Raw genomic sequence first — 19,277 nt, forward strand, 5'->3', positions numbered from 1 at the left:
TCATCAGTTTCTACCCGGTGAGCATTGATGATATTGTTAGTTTGCTGATCATTTCCTAAACATTTGTTGTGATCAGTTTAACTCTTCCTGTCCCTCACAACGTTATATATTCAAATTCATATTTCCCCTGAGCAAATTTTGAGGTGCAAGTTAAGTTCCGTAATTTCGTAACCTTGTATTGCTGCATTCAAACGGAGCCCGTGACGAGACTCCTGGTGCATAATTGATTCAGAGTTGCTGTGTGTCTAAGCAAATCCACTTGTGACCTAAGACAACCCCGGTGGTTAATCAAACATTTTCTTTCTATATCTTTCTGTTGATGGATGTGATGGAGGCTCTGTTCACTTGAAACATTCAATCCAACCTCGTCTGTCTTTTATATAAAATGACTTAATTATGCAAAGTGCAGCTGCATAATTAACTTCTTGCGAGGTCACATTGCTTCCTGTATGCCTGTTCCACATTCACCAACTCCTTCCTGGTTGACAGATAGAGTGGGTGAAGTTCAAAGATTAAAAATGTAGTTTGGTTGCAAGAAGCTGATGCAGTTTTCATTTAAATGCCAATTTGTTTTTGTAAACATGTGCAGTTGGCTTTGCTTATTAAAATGAAAGTTTGGAGGTTGGCCTGTTTTCCTTATTAACAGTAAAAAATACTCACAAGAAGCTTTTCGGCCCATCAGATGCGCTTATTTTGTTTTTTTAAGATTTCTTTCATGAAATCCAGATTTTGAAAACAAATCTGAAATTTGACAGGAGAGGTCAAGACCTATACAATGCACCTCCTCGGAACCTCTCAGGCAAAACAAACAATTACAAAAGGAATGGGGGGAAACTACGCTAATATAACTTAGAAAAATACAATCACATTAAAAAACAAACATTGAAAACAATACATCTTAACCGGCACAGTTAAATCGTGTTCATTCGTGTTCATTTTGCTGTAAGATGTGATTGTGAAAATAAACCGATCTAAATGTCACATTGAAAAAGTAAAATATTGACTATGATCAAACAATTGTCAGCTATTTTTCCAATATTTGGTAGCAGTTTAATTGACAGTGCTAACACTTAAAATAAATAAGAACATCAAAGATGTTAATGCTCTATTCAGTTACAGTTAACTATGTGTCCACTGCTGTTTAACATGGTGGGATTAGACTATCATCCACCATCACGTATTCTGATCAGGGTGTAAACGACCAGACCTATTAAAAGGGGTTAAGATCATGTCGTGATGGGCTGATTTTAAGCTTTGACCCTTTCAAGGAAGCGGTTTGTAACGGGACGTGAGACTCTGTCACACTCGGTCTCCTCTGGTTTTAAGGATACGATCGCTGTGTTCAATCAGGAAAACACCCTCTAAACTAGCTTATCCACATTGTTATGCTATATTAAACCATGCTGAGCATTGCTCCGACATGTCTTTTACTTTGTGGCTAGTCCGCTGAAATAAAGCAGGGTCAATCTCCTCACTTTCCTCTGAGGCTAAGTACCTTTGGCCACTTGCCAGCTGCAGTGTGGAACTACCTTCAGATGAACTTGGTTATTTCAACGTGTGCACCATCTAATTCCATCCCCTGGCCCGGCCACATTAATCATTGCTGTGTGCAGACCCTATAAAACAGTGTGCTGGCTATTTCTGTCCGCCCCCCCCCCCCCCCCCCCCTCGCTCAATTCAGCTCTCACTTCTCCACCCAACCCTTCTCTCTCTCTCCCTCTCTCTCTCTGTGAAGGAGCCTTCCTGAGCCGTTGATGACCTATGGACTTTACAAAGAGTTTATTAGCCTTGCAAGTAAGTTTGACCTCCTCTTATACCATCACTGAGTAAAGACAGTGTACACATGTGTTGCATCAGAGATGGACATTCAGTTGCCTCTACTTCAGTGAGTTATTGAAAATACGCAGTCAAATGAGAACCAGTTCAATAACTTTTTGTCAACCTTTTACCAATTATTTTAAGTGGGTAAAATCCTCTGAAGTAAAGGATTCATAGTCTGAAAGCTATTGGTCTGAGTGTGTCTTGAATGCTGATGAGGATCTGTCCTCATCTTCAGACTGTTAAAGCATCTCTAAAAAGTGTAATGTTTAATGCTATACAGTACGTTTAGGCCTTCTTACTCGTCTTCAGAAATTTGCACTCCCAAAATCCGAAGACACCGTCGCCCTGTTTCTCGCGAGGAAATGTGATTTGAAGAATCCTTTCAGCCGACAAACCTTTTTGACATTTCAGACTGTTTTCCATGTGAGCCTACTGTCCATCTTCTACCTGTGGCAAAATAAGCCGTTAAAGCTAAAAGCTTTAAAATTATAAATATGCTGTAATTTGCATGCCCTCAAAGGGTCCAGTGAGTGACCTTGAACAGCAAAAAAGACACTTTTTTTTTTCCGCCCACATAACATCGTTTATGTGCTAAATGTTGTTTTTTTTTAAAGCAAGCCAAAATTGAATCCTATTACAACAAGTGCTATAATTGTATCAGGTTGACATTTGTATCAGGCGCTCGCAATGCCCTCATAACGAGGGGGAAAAAATGGATTAGCGATGAATATATATATATTTTTTTGATGGATGACAGCATCCATAAGCAGCTTTTTCCACGTTGAAATCCTTGTCGTTCCCATAGTAATGATGTTTTGTGTGTGTGTGTGTGTGTTTGTGTGTGGGCGGTCAGATGCCCATGTGTGAGGAAATGTTTAAGAGATGATCTTTGGGGGTTTTAACACAACCCGTTTATACGGTAGCGACAGTAACGTAAAGCTATCTCCCTTCGCCAGCATAGTGGTCCCCGCTGCCAAATCCTGGGAGGCTTCAGACTATATGTCACTTCTTCGCTTATTTCAACTGGAATGTATCATCCTCCAAACATTACGCTTGAGGTGATAGCCTCTGATCATTGTGTCCTTAAAGGTCCACTGACTTTTTCCTCATTTGATTGTTTTCAAGAATGTGTCCAATTAGTTTGTTAGGACTTTTGAAGTAGTAGAAGGTTCAATTACTCTGCTGAATTACTATCATTTGGTGTGCTGTACCAGATCAACGGTGTACCTCGTGTATCGTCATCATCAACACCTCTTTGAATTTGCTGTTTGCTAATGTTGTACAGTAACGTTGGCTCTTTGCCACCTGAGGAGTTCAGTGAAATGCTTGTAGTTTAATGCAAGTGCGTGGCTGCTCCTGTGTTTTGAACAGAGGGCGGTAGTCCAGAGTCTCGCATCCAAGCCGTCCACCGCCTGGTCCACAAACTACCGGAGAGGAATCGACAAGTCCTCGGGCTGCTCATGAAGCATCTGGCCAAGTGAGTGTTCATAGTTCCTTGGTCATAGTTCAGCCAATCTCCACCCCCTCTCTCTCTCTCAGTTCTCTCTTTCTGCTCTTCCTGTCTGTCTCCTCGTTCTCACTCCACATGCTTTTTTTCTCTCTCTCTCCTTCACTCCCACTCTCTTCACTCCCCCTTCCCTGCTGTCACTCCATCTCCTCTCTGTCTACTCAGTGACTGATGGCTAAGAAAAGTGTTGCTGATAGCATCTTAACATCTCTTAACATTTGTTTTTTTGCTTTTTCTTAAGTCATTTTGAAATGACTGAAAGTTGTTACGGGTGAACTGTAGCCTAACGTACCTGTTTAGACTGTTATTTCCAGTGAAGGGAAATAAAATGGACCTCTCAAATGAAGCCCTCTCTTGAGATTACTATTACACCCCTGGATAGACCACTATTGTGCATCACTCCATTTGTTAGATTAGATAGGAAGAGAGATTTTGGAAATAATGTTAGCAAACATTACAAGGTTTTACCTCAGCAAGCTTTTAATGAACTAAATATGAGCAAATTGAAGATAAGTAAATAATCCCTTTCCCTGAGGCAGTGAAAGTCTGGTGGATCTTATTTCATAGAAACCCGCTGCGGAATCAGGCTCTGGTAAAAAGGCAGCGCTATTGAAATTGAATTTGGATTATCCAGCGTGAAATTCTCCAGACTGGAGAGACTTGAATATTTTTCTGAAGTTGGCGTGTGTGCATGTCCTGCAGGGGGAAGGAAGCAAAGCCAGAATTTCACACTCCTATCTGAAATGGTTTCAGAGATGTTATAAATGTGAGTTGTCACCAATGTTTTTGTCTTCAAAGGCATCCTTTGAAGCTATTTAAACTGTCTCAGCTGCTCTGCTGCGTATCATCATGTTCTAAGTGTGAAATCTCTTCACCTGTCTGCATAAATTTCTCTTCAAATTAAGGTTTTCCTCTCCACATATTTGGCCTCCTAAGATAAAGTTTCATCTGCTGAAGGTGTTGCAAAACTAATCCAGAAGACATTAAATAAGACGTATTGTTCCTCTTCATCAAATCTCAGTTGTTGTTGGAATTGATATTAAAAGCCTTTTCATTAATAGCAGGTGTGTAACTTAAAAACGTCTTGATGCACAAATACTTCATTTCATGTTATAATCATTGTAGGGAAAGATAGATGTGAGCTGTACATGCAGGACTACTTCATGTTTAGATTGAAGAGGTTGTGCTAAAGCTAACTGCTGTCATAAGACGTGCTGAAATCCCTCATTTTTAGTTCTGTAATCTCAAAATGTCGTGGCAGAGTAATCCCTAAAGATGGCAACATCTCATTGTTTCTCTTGAGCCATTTTGGACTTGTGAAGTGATGCATTATAGGAAGAAACACTAAATATTTAAAGGTTACCTGCCGTGCTTTTTAGCAGCAGTGAGTCGCTTTACGTAAAAACACCACTTCTCTGTTTTAACGTCATAAAAATAATTACATTAAATCTCAATTTGACGAATGAAACATTGACATTTAGGGGGAAAAGAGCAGAGGAGCAATTTTGCACGATAAGTGCCTTACTGAATATTAAATGAGTGATGCTGTCATCTAGAAGTGGCTTAACACCTCATCTACACCGTTTGCACTGGGAACACCTGGAGGTCGGGTGTTTTTCTTCAGGGAGCATTTGACACTGTGTGTTCTTCATTTTCTTGTTTGCTCAAAAACTTTGTCTTCATGGCATGTGAGTGCTGCAGGAATGAGTCGTAAAACGGGGGAATTGAGTATCTTTCCACTTCCCGTTCCCTCGACGTGAAGTTGGTAGTGTTTATTTGAATGTGTTTTTGGTTAGATGCCTAAAATAAGATCTGTGGTTAACACAAGCTTATGAGATTTTAACGTTTTGTTCTCCGATACAAATATGCCAGTAAATAATGAATTTTGAAGCTTTTGCTGACAAGTGACTAAATGAGATTACAAAGCGTCATCAAGCTATTCACTTGTCCGCCTTCAACTTAATGAAGTCACGTGACTGTGTTGTAGTTTGTTTATAGCCGTTAACGTTCACTGGTGGCTTCTGGCGATTGCATTCATGCTTCAAAATCCATAGAAGTGGTGATTATTTGTCAAATGTATCTTGCTGAACAAAACATGTAAGTAAACGTTTGTTTGCCACAAAGTTTATTTTCTCTGATGATCCAATGGAAAGTCCCATTGGCTTTTTGTCTAGCTAACTAGTGCAATGCTAACTTTCAGTGTTGGCCTCATAGACTGTATATAAGAAGTGGGCGTAGTCATCGGGACATCAGCCATTAGTTTGTGGATTGCCGTTAGGAAGACTGGAGTTCGGCGAATTGGCCGTCGCCATCTTGACTTTTTTTGCAAACAATGAACGCTAGTTACCATATTTGCAATGAGGAGGAGTTACGTAGAGACGCCGAATTCGGCTCTGGTAGCGTCAGTGACCCGTCAACCACAGTAAGCCCGCCCTAAAGCATTTATGGTCTAGTTTACTCTCTAAATGGACCATCATTCACCAAATGAACATCATGCTGTATTGAAGAAGACTTGAAACTAGCAATTGAGAGCATGAACTCATGTTTACAATTTCTCATAGACTTTCATACAATCGGACTCCTTTTTGCAACCGGAGGAGTCGCCCCCTGCTGGTCAGTAGAGAGAATGCACGTTTTAAGACACGTGCATTGGCTTCACTCGGCAGAACCGGAGGTTGCCGCCTGGTTGGCCTAAAAATGCACGTCATTCCTGTAGCACTCTATACATAACAGTTACAGTTCAGTCAAGTTTTGCCCTGTTTTTCTTTGTTCGTATTTAATCTTTCCCCTTTTCTGTCAAGTGTTTACTTGTTTTTGTTGTATCCAGTAGAGCAGTCATTTCAGTGAAGCTGAGTTAGTAAGTTGGAGTAAACTGTGTGTAATGTGAGATGTTATCTTCCTCAGTGTGGCGGCTCACAGTAAACAGAATCTGATGACCGTGGCCAACCTGGGCGTGGTGTTTGGCCCCACATTAATGAGGCCACAGGAGGATACCGTCGCTGCCATCATGGATCTTAAGTTCCAGAACATTGTGGTGGAGATCCTCATTGAACACAATGAAAAGGTAACACTCAACACTGGGATTTGCCAGATATGCAGGGCTGTATGGACTGTACTATCACAAAGTAATGCACTTGAAACTGAACATATACTGTCCAGTCATCATAGCAGTATAACTTCCAGTGTAAGTAATTAGTACCATGTCTACAAAAACAGAGTAAAAGTCTTTTCGTTGCATTGTGTTCTATTTTCTCCCAAAATGTCTGTTTTTGATTGGTCAATTTTTACTGCACTGACTGCACTTTTAATGATTTATTCTGTCAGTGCAACATTGTGCGTATAATTGTGTTTCCACTTGCCATCCAGAACTCTTATTTACTAAAAAAATTGGCGCCCTAGGCAAAACAAGGTACAATCATGACACCAAGTCAAATCTGAATGAGGTGACACACAGCACCTTTTGTGTGTATCTACCTGGTTGGCGTGTAATTACTTGATACTGAAGGATAACAAATGTGCAAGCAAAGCAAAATATCCAATGCTTGCTAGTCTTGGTCTCTCAGCACTTTGCGCTTTCTTACAATGTTTCTAAGTTGTGTTTTCTAAGTTTCAATTTGGCACTTGCTGTTGGCAGAGAAGTGCACATACTGTACTGTGCCTGACACCAGAATTTCTTTTGGGCAGAGTAAGAGTCTCATTTAGGAAGCTCTTCTTTTATGTAGGTCCCCTTTTTAAGGCTGTTTTAGACTTCTGCATACTCAATACAAATTGTGCCTACTCCACCTTAAATTCATCTTCTTTGAGCAAATGTTCTATCAATGAAAATACATGCGTGTTATGTTTATTGCTTGTTCTACAAAATAATGAGCAGAAAACACTTCTCAGATAATGACATGTTTAACTTAAACCCGTTGGACAGCATACCCTTCACCCAGTTGTTAAGGTACAGAGGAGCAAGGCAGCAGTCTAATATCTAGAATCTTTGATTTGGCCAATAGGGGGAGCCCCAAGTGCTCTCACTGGGATTAAACACATTCTATTCTGTTCATTTTCAGTAGGTTGGTTATTGTGTAGATTATGATATGTTTGATTTAATTTGGAAGGTCCTTTGGCTGCTTAAATACATTTATTTTGCTGATGAGTTGTCTCATAACCTGTTCACGGGATCGTGTAATCTCAGGATGTCATTAATCGGTGTCAAGCCTCAAAGGGGGATAGTTGTCGGTGTCACAAGAGAAAAAGGTTTGAGATTAGTCTTCTAATCTCTTTGGAGCAGCACTGCACTCTGCCTAGAATCAGATGAAACCAAAGAGCTTTTAGTGTTTTTCTGTTTGTATTATTTTCCTCCAGCTTCATTAAATGAAATATGATGTGTGCTGTGAATAATGGCTCCACCCAAGCTCACAAATCTAAAATGGGGTGTTGGAGAATACAGAGGCTTGGCAAAACCCAACGGGCTCTACGAATGTGCTAAAACAACACAGTGTATACTGCTAGTCTCGGAGACTACCCAGCGGTATCCAACACCGTCCAGGTGATAAAGGATGTAGTGTTAGAATGCTGCAGCAAGAGCATTTTGGAAAGTACAGCGTGTTAGAGCAGGGGGAAAGTTGAGCAGACAGGCAGGCAGGCAGGCATTAACTTCTCTCACAGCTTAGTCCCACTCCAGACTGTTGATACCCCCAGATACCAACAGTAGACTCTGTTTTACATTCACCTCCATCTGCAGAGAGAGAGGGAGGCAGCAGAAACTCTCAGCCATATCAGATTTCTCACGTTTTCTATCTGCTTTCTCCTGCAAACTTTCTCTCTAATAGCCCCCTCCTCTGTGTCTGTCTCTCTCGTTCACACTGTCTCACTTTCTCTGGCACTTTCTCTCTCTCTCTCTCTCTCTCTCTCTCTCTCTCTCTCTCTCTCTCTCTCTCTCTCTCTCTCTCTCTCTCTCTCTCTCGCTCTCTCTCTCTCCCCTCCCTCCTTCCCTACTTTCCTCCTCTCCTCGCCTGTGATCCTTTCTGAGACTCTGCTGAGACTTCCTCTCCTCTGCAGCCCTATTCTCTTTTAACTCCACATCTGAAGTTCATATGTAAACACGGCCCGGTGTAAACAGGCCGCGCCAGTTGGCCGGCCCTCCTCGAGTCCAAAACCCTGTTTATTTAACTCTCCACTCTTTCAGAGACTGGGTCAGTTTCTCTGCGGAGAAACGTCACCTTAACCAAGACCCAGATATCTGGACGGGATGCGATTGTGTTACATGTGGAGCTGCTCTCGTTTATTTTGGCACAAACAAAATCTTCTCACATGCAGTTATTAGGGTCCAATCAATGAGCTGCTCGGCTCTCCCGAGGAGCACATGCTGTGGCTGCAAATGGCCTTTTCCATTAATCTACCACGACATAAAGCCTGTGAGTTTCCAAAGCTGTTAACTAAGTGAGGCCAGTTGGGGACACGCTGCTGCTGTTCCTGCTGCTGCTGCTCAACTCTTAACTGCACTGTGCTTTTAGTCTTGCTAGAGACTTACTGTAATCACATTGTGTATTTAGATCTTTGCAGATGCTCCGGAGTCGTGCCCTCTTTCACCTGCTGGCCCAGTATTCTCTGCTCCCACAAGGCAGTCCAAGAAGCTGGGTCGACAGAATCGGCCCCTGGCCGTCTACAATCCACAAGCCCTCGACATTCAGAATGGTAAGAGACGTGCACACCTGCGCCTGTATATTTTCACACCTCTGAATATATTACAGGAACCGAGTTAGACAAAAGACTGATAAGATCATTATAAGATACCTCAGCAATAAGCTTTTGCAGAACGAAACTACCTTAGTGATCCAGAAAGAATGCTACTCCAACATTGATTTATTCATTTACGGAGCCCAACAGCTATCAGGGGGTGAATTTGTGAGCGTATATTTGTAATTTATGCTCTTAAATTAATAAATTGTTTGCCCAAACTTGTTATATCTGTTCTTGAAATACTGGCGTACACAAATGAACAGAACATGCACGGCCTGTTATCCCGTAATAAATGTTTTTAAAAATATAATAAGATTAGTTATTGAAATGTATATTATCCTGGTAATCGGCATGAATTATTATTTTTTCTTTTGCTTCATTATTTCATCCTGTTCCAGAAGGGGGGTATTTTCTTTTGCCCTACTAATCAGTCATTAGCAGGTGACAGGTGAAACCGAAGCTAGCTAGCAATAGCTAGGAGCAGTTAGCGTAATTTTAATATATGTGGATTTTTTAAAGCTATATGCCCCTTTTCACAGCCATTTTGACACACAGGTGTAATTGATAACATTAATTATGGCCCTGTTCCATTTAGATGGTATGGTATTGTGCATGTTGGCTCACTGGAATGGCTTTTTCACACACTAAATAGAACTGGACCAATGTTCCCTCTAATTTTTCATGTGTCTGGGCATACACACAAGCTCCCTGAGCACACTGAGGACCACTGTGAGCAACATCAGATGTGCACGCTGTGGCCACACACCAGTATCACACCTGTTCAAAACCTTGGATCATAGCAAGTTACATGGCTTATTAAAAGAATCAAATTACAGCAGCAATTTTCACTAGTTTACTTTTAATATAAGTGATTTGACAAACTTTAAAGGAAAAAGACAAAAATCTTGTTGTTCATGAGATGTGTAGTATGTTTTATGTGAGAGTCTTGCTTGGCCATGGGAAGAGTCCTGCTTTGGCCTGTGTGAGGTCCTGTTGTGGCCTGTGTGAGGGTCCTGTTCTGTAAGAAATGATACATATACACCTTTCAGACATAACATTTTGTTCACATTAAAACATTCACATTTTGCACAATGACGTGTGCTGTAGCTTGTGATACAGTGTAAATTCCTGTAACTCTGTCTGTAAAATATGTAATTACTCAGTTTTTTATTATCATTTCTACTACCCATAAATGATCTAGTAGTAACATAATTTAATGATTAATATCCATAAGTAAAAAATCTTAATAAATGTCACGAGAATATGCACAAATCTGACTTAAATTTTACCTTATTTTTCACGTCTGTCCTTCTCACTTCTCCAATGGTTGTACACTTTGTCCAGGTTGATGGATTCGTCTGCTTCTTGCTTTGACTTTATGCGCATCAGCTGGTCCAAATGTGCCACTTCAAGACGATTTCTGGATGCTGTTTTGATTTTAGTTTTAGTTTTTTCTGCTGAATGTGACGCTTGAGGTAGTCCAACTTCCATTCAGTCCACATTTTTCCCTCGGAAAACTCATTTGCTACTTTAGCTTCGCTGCATGTTTTGCAGAGTAGACCCTTCCCCCTCGAAAAAGAAGAAATCTCACCCAGTTTCACCGCTTGTTCTTCTATTTGAACATACTCCGACAGCCATTCCATCTTAAAAGAACCACATTTCTTTTTTCCAATGGCTTGGTGAGTGGATGTGTCGCTGCCCGTTCGTTTCGCCATGATAAGGGGTTAGCATTTGCGTCTCGTAACTCCGCCGCACTGTTGTTAGCTAGCTAACCTGCACGGCGCGAATGGGCAGGGCAATAGTGTCAATGCTATGATTGGCTGCGTAGCGTAAGTGAACCGAATCGTATCATTGGCTGGACACCTGTCACTCACTGAGTTACGTTGCAAAATAGTACAGAAAACAAAATTATTATTATTATTATTATTATTGGTTTAATTGATTAGATAAGATTAGGACTAATATTAGATATTAATTAATACGTTTATGTTGAATTTTATTTTATGCGCTGCATAGATTTTCTTGTGCGCTGAGAATGTGCGAGCAGTGCGCGATTGCTCAAGCGCGCAGCTTAGAGGGAACATTGAACTGGACCATATTACATGTTATCAATTATACCTGTGTTTACCCTTCTATGACATGTCAAAGGTGCCGCTGTGAAAAGGGCTTATTTTCATGGATGTAGCAACTGTAGGTAGCTGGCGAGCTAGCTAGCTACGTTACCTTGAATACAGGCTAAATGTATATTAAATAATCTCAGTGCAACACCACAAGAAAACTGTATTCAGCTGTCATGTAGTGAACCCAATCTCGTTTATGTTATCTATGACGCAACAACTTTTATTTTGTAATAGTGTGTTCCTATCTGCCACAGTGTCTTTTGTAGTACAACCAGTGGAGAGTATCACAAATCCCACTCATAGTTGTTTAGAGTAAATAGAGAGAACACATTTAGGGGAATTCAAATGTATGAATTGTTAATTTGTGTACACAAGGTGTTCTGTTTAGATCTCAACTGAGAAACTTTTGTGCACTACTTATCAAAATAAGCTCAGTCGCCAGTTGAATATTAGCTACACCTCATTTATTTCAATGAGAGTGGTGGGCGAAATAACAGAAACACCTCTCTGTACAGTGCAATACAGCTCAACAGCTCCCTGAAGCTGTTTCAGCAGAAACGGAACAGTGTGCCCTTCTCAAAAGGTTGGATGTGACGCAGGGCCGTTGTATTAAACTGCATTAATGTCGTTTTGGCTAGTTGTACCAAATACACTGGCATCTGAGTGTATTTACACTTGAGTCCTGCTGGGCTTTGAGTTAATTCACTCACTGATGGTTAGTCTGTCTGTTACCTAGTGACCACTGTGAACCGTAGCAGTGTCCACAGATGACACACTGGCGCCTCCTCTCTGTGTGACTGTGTGGAGAGGTTTTCCTTTGTGTGTTCATTTCTTTAAAATGCTTCAAACTGATGTCAGTTTCCTCTGATAATTGATGAAATGAGAATGATACGGGCATTCTCCTGTGCATCAGGTGACCTGGGGACCCAAACAATCTGACCTCAGCAATCTGTGATCCAACGCCAGTCAAACCCCCCCCCCCCCCCCCCATACACTATGAATCTCAATCTGTTTACCAGATTGCCTCTCTATTCCTCCGTCGTGCCAGCTTTTAGCGCCGTGTATTTTAATATCAGGGATGAAAGGCATAATCCTTTTTTAACCCTGGTGTTTTTTATACGAGTCCCACATAATTGTTTTTAAGTAAGTTGTCTCGGCCTTCAGCGGCTAAAAGCTAATTTTAAAACGATTAAGTGGGAGAAGGAGAAGAGTGTTATGTACTGTATGCATGACAGTCTTCTTGTGAGATGTATATTCATATGTGACAACATACCATGTCTAGGGAAGTGCATCAATCCGAGTTTGTATCATGAAGTGTTACAATAATTAACTTGTGTTCTTTTATCTTTCACGAGGTGATCAGTTGTATATATGTTATTGATTTGCTTCTGGCAAATGTGTTGCCGAACCGTAACTTATATTTACACATCAAGCAGCACGGTGCACACTTATCATTCATTTATCATGGTGTTTCTGTATAGATGGCAAATGTATGTCAAATATTGACTTTATTTTAGCTGTTTGTGGTCTCCACCATGTCTGCCACTTCCGCTGCGAAAGGCTCCATTTTGTTCACCAGCTAGTTTATCTGTCTTGCTGTTTGGCCCTGAGCAGGTAGTGAACAGCTGGTTTTCACTGAAACCAGCAACCGAAAACTATGCGACGAGTGAACCAAAACAGTAAAGTTGTGGACCGGACAGCTAAACAATGAGCTGGAACTAAAGCTCCTTCAAGCCAATGGGAGCTGCACATTTAGGTGATCATTTTCATCATGTCTGTTCATCGCCACAAGTGACCCCTTTCACATTATAGTCACATTTTAATTAGATGCGTTGTTATTGTATAATTACTATGGAAAATATGTGTTTTCCAACAAGAGCGCCCAAGTGCTTTACAAAAGGACATACAACTAATTCATAGAGCAAAGTGCAATGCAGACATTACGTCTGTAAATGCTCTGTGTCGTATGATTAAAGTCCCTGCACACCCACGGTGTGTGAAAAAGCCATTCCAGTGAGCCAACATGCACAATACCATACCATCTAAATTGAACAGGGCCACGGTCCACCCACACAGGTGTTTTCACTGCTGGGCTTGATTGACATCTCCCTCCTGTTGTAGGAAAGCTCTCTGTATTTTCCCGGAGTTGTGGTATTTGTGGCCACTGTCCCGCGGTGGCGCACCAGAAGTTATACCTTTTACTTCAACCGGTCGGAGCTAACGGGTTCAGGAAGAAGGGTCGAGATGATAGCGACGGAGCCGCAGCAATAGAAGTACGGCAGGACATTTTAAGAAGCGTCCAAGAAAAGTTTCTGGGTTTGATCCAGAGGAAGCATTAAAGTAAAAAACAACAACAACAAGCGAGTGGCAAGCTCGCCTACAGGCATGAGCGCATGTCGACAGCGTCAGTGTGATTCATCTCACTGCCAGAGGGGAAAGACAAAAGTTCCACGACCCGGCTTTAAACCTGAGCTGAGGTCTAGTTGGCCACAACTGACAACACCTGTGTGAACGTACAAATCATTTAAATGAATGAGTGTCATTCCTTTCAGGTAAAAAAAATCACAGTTTAAACAAAATACAATATTCAAACTGTACAGTACATAAACCAATGATGCCATGCATCTGTGGTCTATCTAGAATGTATAAATAATGTGATTACATTTGATAATAATTTGGCCATAAGACTAGCAGCAGTTCAATGCAATCTCAATAAAATATGGGCTTTGGGTTTAAATGCTTTAATATGTGTTTGCTGAGGGAAAAAAACCTGTTTTTAACATTAACAATTTCTCTGTGCCTCGCCTTTCTCCCAAAAGCAGGATCTTTACTTGACAGTAAAATTGAAATAAAACAGCTTGGATCTCCCTCGTGTTTCCTGTCTATGACTGCAGAAGTTTATGATCATGAACAATACACACTTGGTTGTAAGTCTTGCCTGTTTTGACAGCAGTCTGATTCATAAAATCCCCTGTTGATGCATTGTTGCCTTATGCATTGATAAATTATTCAGCTGTTTTATCAGGCAAGCTATCCTCAGTAAGCTGGCACAAGCTGGGATCTTTTGCAGTGGAATACAATTAAAGAAAATATGTAAGTAATTAAAACAAGCTCTATATATTTTTTTCTTTCATCCAAGTGTCAGTAGTGGGGGATGGATCCGGTCTAGCTGCAGATGAGACATCAATGGGCAGCAACGAGTCCGTATCGTCCCAGTCGTCGGCGGCCTCGGCCTCAGAGATGCCTGCAGAGAAGAGTGACCATGTCCCACTTAGCACCAGCCTCAGCTCAGGCAGCAACTCCAGGTGAGCGCTTCACTGTGCTGAAGTCCCAAATCAATATGGGATTATTATCATTATTGGGATTATGTGAGCCAACAGTAGTCGTGTTAAAAGTAGTGTTGGTATTCTCACGAGGGACATTTTACAGTTAGTTTGATTTGTATTTTTGTGTAACTTTGATGAAGACCTGAACTCCCAGTTATGTTTCATATTGCAGCAGAATAGAATGATGAGGAAAATCCTTCCTATATTAACAAATCAGCGCACATAAAAAGAGCCTGAAAATATATTGTCTCTTGTGCCCAGTTTAATACATTTTACTCCTACATAGCATCATAGTAGCAGTTACACGTCACTGAACTGTGGAGTTGCAACACAGTTCTGTTTTTTTTCCACCTTGGTAAAAAAGAGAATTCATGTCACTATTATTGTTATCATTAACAAACAATCATTGATTTTTGACTCAGAACCAGGAAGCCAATAAGCAGCTCAATTCACCTGTGAATCGTTTAGAGTTAATCAAAAAATTAAACATCTCTCTCTCTCTCTCGCTCTCTCTCTCGCTCTCTCTCTCTCTCTGCCAAGTCCTTGGTCCTTTTTGTTGTTTTTCCAGCCCATGACTTGCCTTGAATGCTGATGTCGGAGATGAATTATTGGGTTGTGCTGCTGTGTCATGTCTACAGATTCACCTTGAAATCGACTTTTTCCTCATTCACTGTCCCCTTCTCATTTTCCATCAGCGGAAAAGAGCTGTAAAATAAAAACGAATCCACCTCACAACTTGACAGAGGACAACGTGATTCTCACTGTGACCTATGTGGGTACACGTGCCCACCTGTGTGTGTGTGTGTGTGTGTGTGTGTGTGTGTGTGTGTAGGCATGTGCGTACTAAGTGTTTTCTCTAAGTTGCAGGGTTAGATAGACACGGTTCTCGTACTTATGTAACCAACTCCTTTTTTTTTCTCTCTCCTGCGGGTATTTTTTTGCACTTTCCCACATATGTGGCATCATGTTGGAGGACGGAAGGAGCAACCAGGAGGAGGTCGTAAATCTCGGCTCTTACTTGTTTGGGAGACAGGTGGCTGTGCGTTGGCCGTGCAAATCGTATTGACATTGGGGATATATTCATCTTGTTTACCCTTATAGCCACAGCCCCTGTCCCTTTATGAAGACTTGCGCCATATGTCACAGGGTGTCGCCCTGGCTTTGTTCACTCATAAATCTTAGCATGTGAGATGGTGGAGACCTGTTGGCACAGCACCTCTCTGGCCTGGAAGCCAGGGATTCGGCTTCGGTCCTTGCCAAAAAGAGCTGTCGGGAAGGCGACTGCTAAGAGTACTTCCAGCCGCTCTCAGAAGTGTATTATCTGCACTCTGGTGTGTTCAGAAGTGCACCTGGAAAACAGTATTTTCTTTCCGTCTGTTCCCTGCAGGATAGCTGCAGCAAAATCTGCCAGGTCATACACGTGCGTCCTGACTCACTATATCGTGCAATGACTCTTTTGTGGACTGTGGCATGATTTATCATCTCCGTCTTTTTCGATGTCTTGCCTCATTTCTCCTCTTCTCCCTAAATTCAGTCACAGCTTCTCCCAGTGGTGCTGTTGCCTCAAGTCCTGCCCAATGAGGTTCCATTTTTTATTTTTTTTGGGTCGCTTTTCCTTCCTCTCGCTCCTGCCCTATACCTTCAGGCCTCCATGCCGTCTCGCTGGCAGACAGCTGTGGATCATAAAATGGTGGATCAGAGCTCATTTCCTGCCCACCCAAACTGGCGGTGGCTCGGCGCGCAGCTCGGCTGTCGGCTTGATCCCACTTTCTACTAGAAACACCGCTAAATCCCACCGCTGGCCTTCTGTCTTAAGTCGAAAGACAGGCGATAGCCCAGCTCATCCCGCCGTTAGCGGCGCGCCAGGATCAACGAGGCCTGGATGCTGCAGGGTGAAATTCCTGCAGTAATGAGAAGCAGCAGTCCCTCGCTTGTTGATGAATTTCTCCCTGCTACTAACCTGGCAGCGTGAGATGATGTGTGATAGCCCCGATGGTTGAAATAGCAAACCAAATGACCTCCAGTTGCACTACGCTTTGGAATTCTATGTTGTTCGATACTTTGGATACACTGATGTATAATTATATCCATTTTAATACCAATTATAATTGTTCTATATTCCTCAAAAAGAAATCTTCACAACTTAATATTCTTCAAAACGTGTTACAAACATCTCGAGAGCCTCACATACAGCGCATTTTCACGTGAGTCCCATTTACTGTATTTAATCATGTTTGTAGAAGAAGCTTAGCTAGGCCTGTGATGGGTGAAAACAAAGGATGAGCAATTCAAAGCTCGATGCTATTTTTGTTGAAGAGAAATGGCAAACGATTTCCCCCGGTTTGGCTTAGCTATAATTGTGAAAGCAATTTTGGGATGAATCCATTTACCTCTGGTACATTTAGCAAGTTTCTAGGGCAGCCATGTGGCATTCACTGATTCTCCCTCACTGTTTATTCTGCAATTATTCAGATGTCGATCTTCAAATATCTGTTTAATCCTCTCTCAACAGAAATAAGCAGTTAGATGTGTCAACTTTTCCTAACTGTGTGTGTGTTTGATTGTATGGTCGTCGGGGGTTTTGCATGTATCTGAGTCGGTTCACCTGCAGGTGGGTGAAGTGTCGGCGCTCCTCTCCTCTCCCCTCTCTTGGCTGTGACCCAGGCAGACAGTGGTTGTGCCTGGGCCCAGGTTAATGAGTGGATTTGCTGCACTGCAGCGCGCTATCTCCCCCCATGCTGATGTGGAAGCAGCTGAGCACCACAGTGGCCCCCACACTGCTGCAGAGCTATAAATCACGCACAGTCAGGCCAGACCCGAACAAAACAGCCACCGCTGGGGATGGACAAGCCCACTGAGCGCGAGGCAGGGGGAGAAATGGAGGGAGGGAGGTGATGCAGAAGCGTGAGCCCAGTGCCGAGTGCTCACCTATGTCCACATAAGATCCTCTACCATGTTCCCCCTTGAGGCCGCCTTCGCTCTCGCTCTTCCCCCAGTGCCAACGTAACCGCTACGCACAACATCCTCCCAACCTCCAGCTCCTCCCCAGCTGCTTCCTCTAATTGCCTTTATTAATGTCTCTATGGGAGCGGCAGCTAGGAGCAATTTGCTCATTATGTACTGTATTAGCACTGGCCCCGGGGCAGGCATGGAACACAGAGGGATGCCTGGCTTAGACTCCTGCTCCTCTCTGCCTTTACCAGGACCCCCTACCTCCATCCTGTAGGTCCACCATGAAATCGTTGGCACTGATACCAGCCAGTGCAAAGCACAGCTACTACTGTAGGAGATGAGGCTTATGTTGACTTCACACATACAGAGTTATAAACATACCTGTAGGAACTGAACGTACATGTATGGGTGACAACAATAATCGACGTAAAGTGGGTTGTCATAAGCCTCCAGAACACTCATCTTTTATCTGTCAACATGGTTTTAATGTCTTCAATTTCAAGGAACAAAAGTGTAATTGTTGTGTTCTTTTGATGTCACTCTTCACCCAGGTTTGAATTACTTAAGTCTACTTTTGTCTGTTCTCTGAACAGAAACACAAACTGCTCCATATGTGAATATTCCTCCAGAATTCATGACTGTTTGAAATAATCTGCATTGACTGATAGGGAGTTAATTCAGAACGAGCGATGCACACTGAGAATACTGAGAATTTACTTTCGGCGAGTTGACGGGTCGGGGTTGAGCCTGCTGAGCTTACTTGTTGCCTTGAGATATGGATCACAGGAAGTTGATACATGAAGCATGAATTTAAAATTTCAGACTTCCCGATAGATATTTCAAAGTTTCTCTTGATGACTTCCTTTCAGGTTAATATGGATTTTGCAATGATTTCATCCCTCTTACATTTGTTTTGACCTGAATATGACAGACGTGACGGAACATGCGGCGGCAGCTATTTAAGATGAAGCTTGTGACGTATGCTTTGAAGCTCTAGATTGGTGTAGAAATGTGTTCTCGCCTTGTCTCCATAACAACAGGTGGCTCAGTTTATCTCACCTGTTGCTCTGATATCACCGCTTACAGTAGCTGCTACCAGTAGTGAACAATCTAGCGCTGCAGGAGAGCACAGTTATCTGTTGGTCGTGGTGAACGTCTCACCATGTCCGCTTTGCTGGAAACCCTCCAGGTCCAACATGTTTTAACACGACGCCACATCTTCACTGCCTCCTGTGTGTCTTCCTCATTTCTCTAGCTGAAGGACGTCGTGGTAGTTGAGTCTTCAGGGCGGATACGCCACGTTTTCAGTCAATAGACAACGCCGTCGGATCCGTGGTGACTAAATGTCGTGTGGTTCTTGTTTTTATCTGCAGGGCCCCCAGAGCAGGAGCCTCAAGAGAGAGCCAACCTGCTTCCACCACCGCTGCCTCTGACGAAGAAAAGCCAGAGGAGAGGTAAGACGGGGTTCCCTTTTCCTCCCAACTGGATTTCTTAATTGCAGTGGACTACTTTTTCTCCTGTCTTTGTCTCCGTTTGGTGTCGTCGTCTTTTTTTCACACTCGCGTATTGGCTGAATATCACAGCCCGGGATTCATTCACTCTCTGTTTTCACTCGCTCGCTCGTCTTATCCTGCATGTTCACCCAACAGAATCACCAACTCCCTCACTCGTCTATCTTTCTTGCAGCCTTGCACTTCAGTATTTTCCCCTACATTTTTCATATATTCACCAGCCTTTGATTTGGTTTGAGGGGTCTTAATACAAAGTCTGGGCTATAGCAGCAACCTTCTCTCCTTTCAGTCAAACCCCAGATACACACAGAGG

At 42.3% G+C, this 19,277-nt stretch overlaps 1 protein-coding gene across 2 annotated transcripts in view; it reads left to right on the forward strand.

The window, feature by feature from the left end:
* arhgap10 (Rho GTPase activating protein 10) overlaps positions 1–19,277 on the forward strand; it is a 46,140-nt gene that overhangs the window by 21,887 nt on the left and 4,976 nt on the right. For both annotated transcript variants that reach the window (XM_079278915.1, XM_079278916.1), the window contains exons 16-21: positions 1,736–1,794; positions 3,193–3,298; positions 6,233–6,392; positions 8,869–9,010; positions 14,315–14,480; positions 18,827–18,907. In XM_079278915.1, coding sequence (XP_079135041.1) covers positions 1,736–1,794; positions 3,193–3,298; positions 6,233–6,392; positions 8,869–9,010; positions 14,315–14,480; positions 18,827–18,907 — 714 coding nt within the window. The remainder of the gene's footprint in view (positions 1–1,735; positions 1,795–3,192; positions 3,299–6,232; positions 6,393–8,868; positions 9,011–14,314; positions 14,481–18,826; positions 18,908–19,277) is intronic.

The sequence above is a fragment of the Melanostigma gelatinosum genome, assembly GCF_949748355.1.
Source record: "Melanostigma gelatinosum genome assembly, chromosome: 11".
In the NCBI taxonomy this organism is placed as follows: Eukaryota; Metazoa; Chordata; class Actinopteri; order Perciformes; family Zoarcidae; genus Melanostigma; species Melanostigma gelatinosum.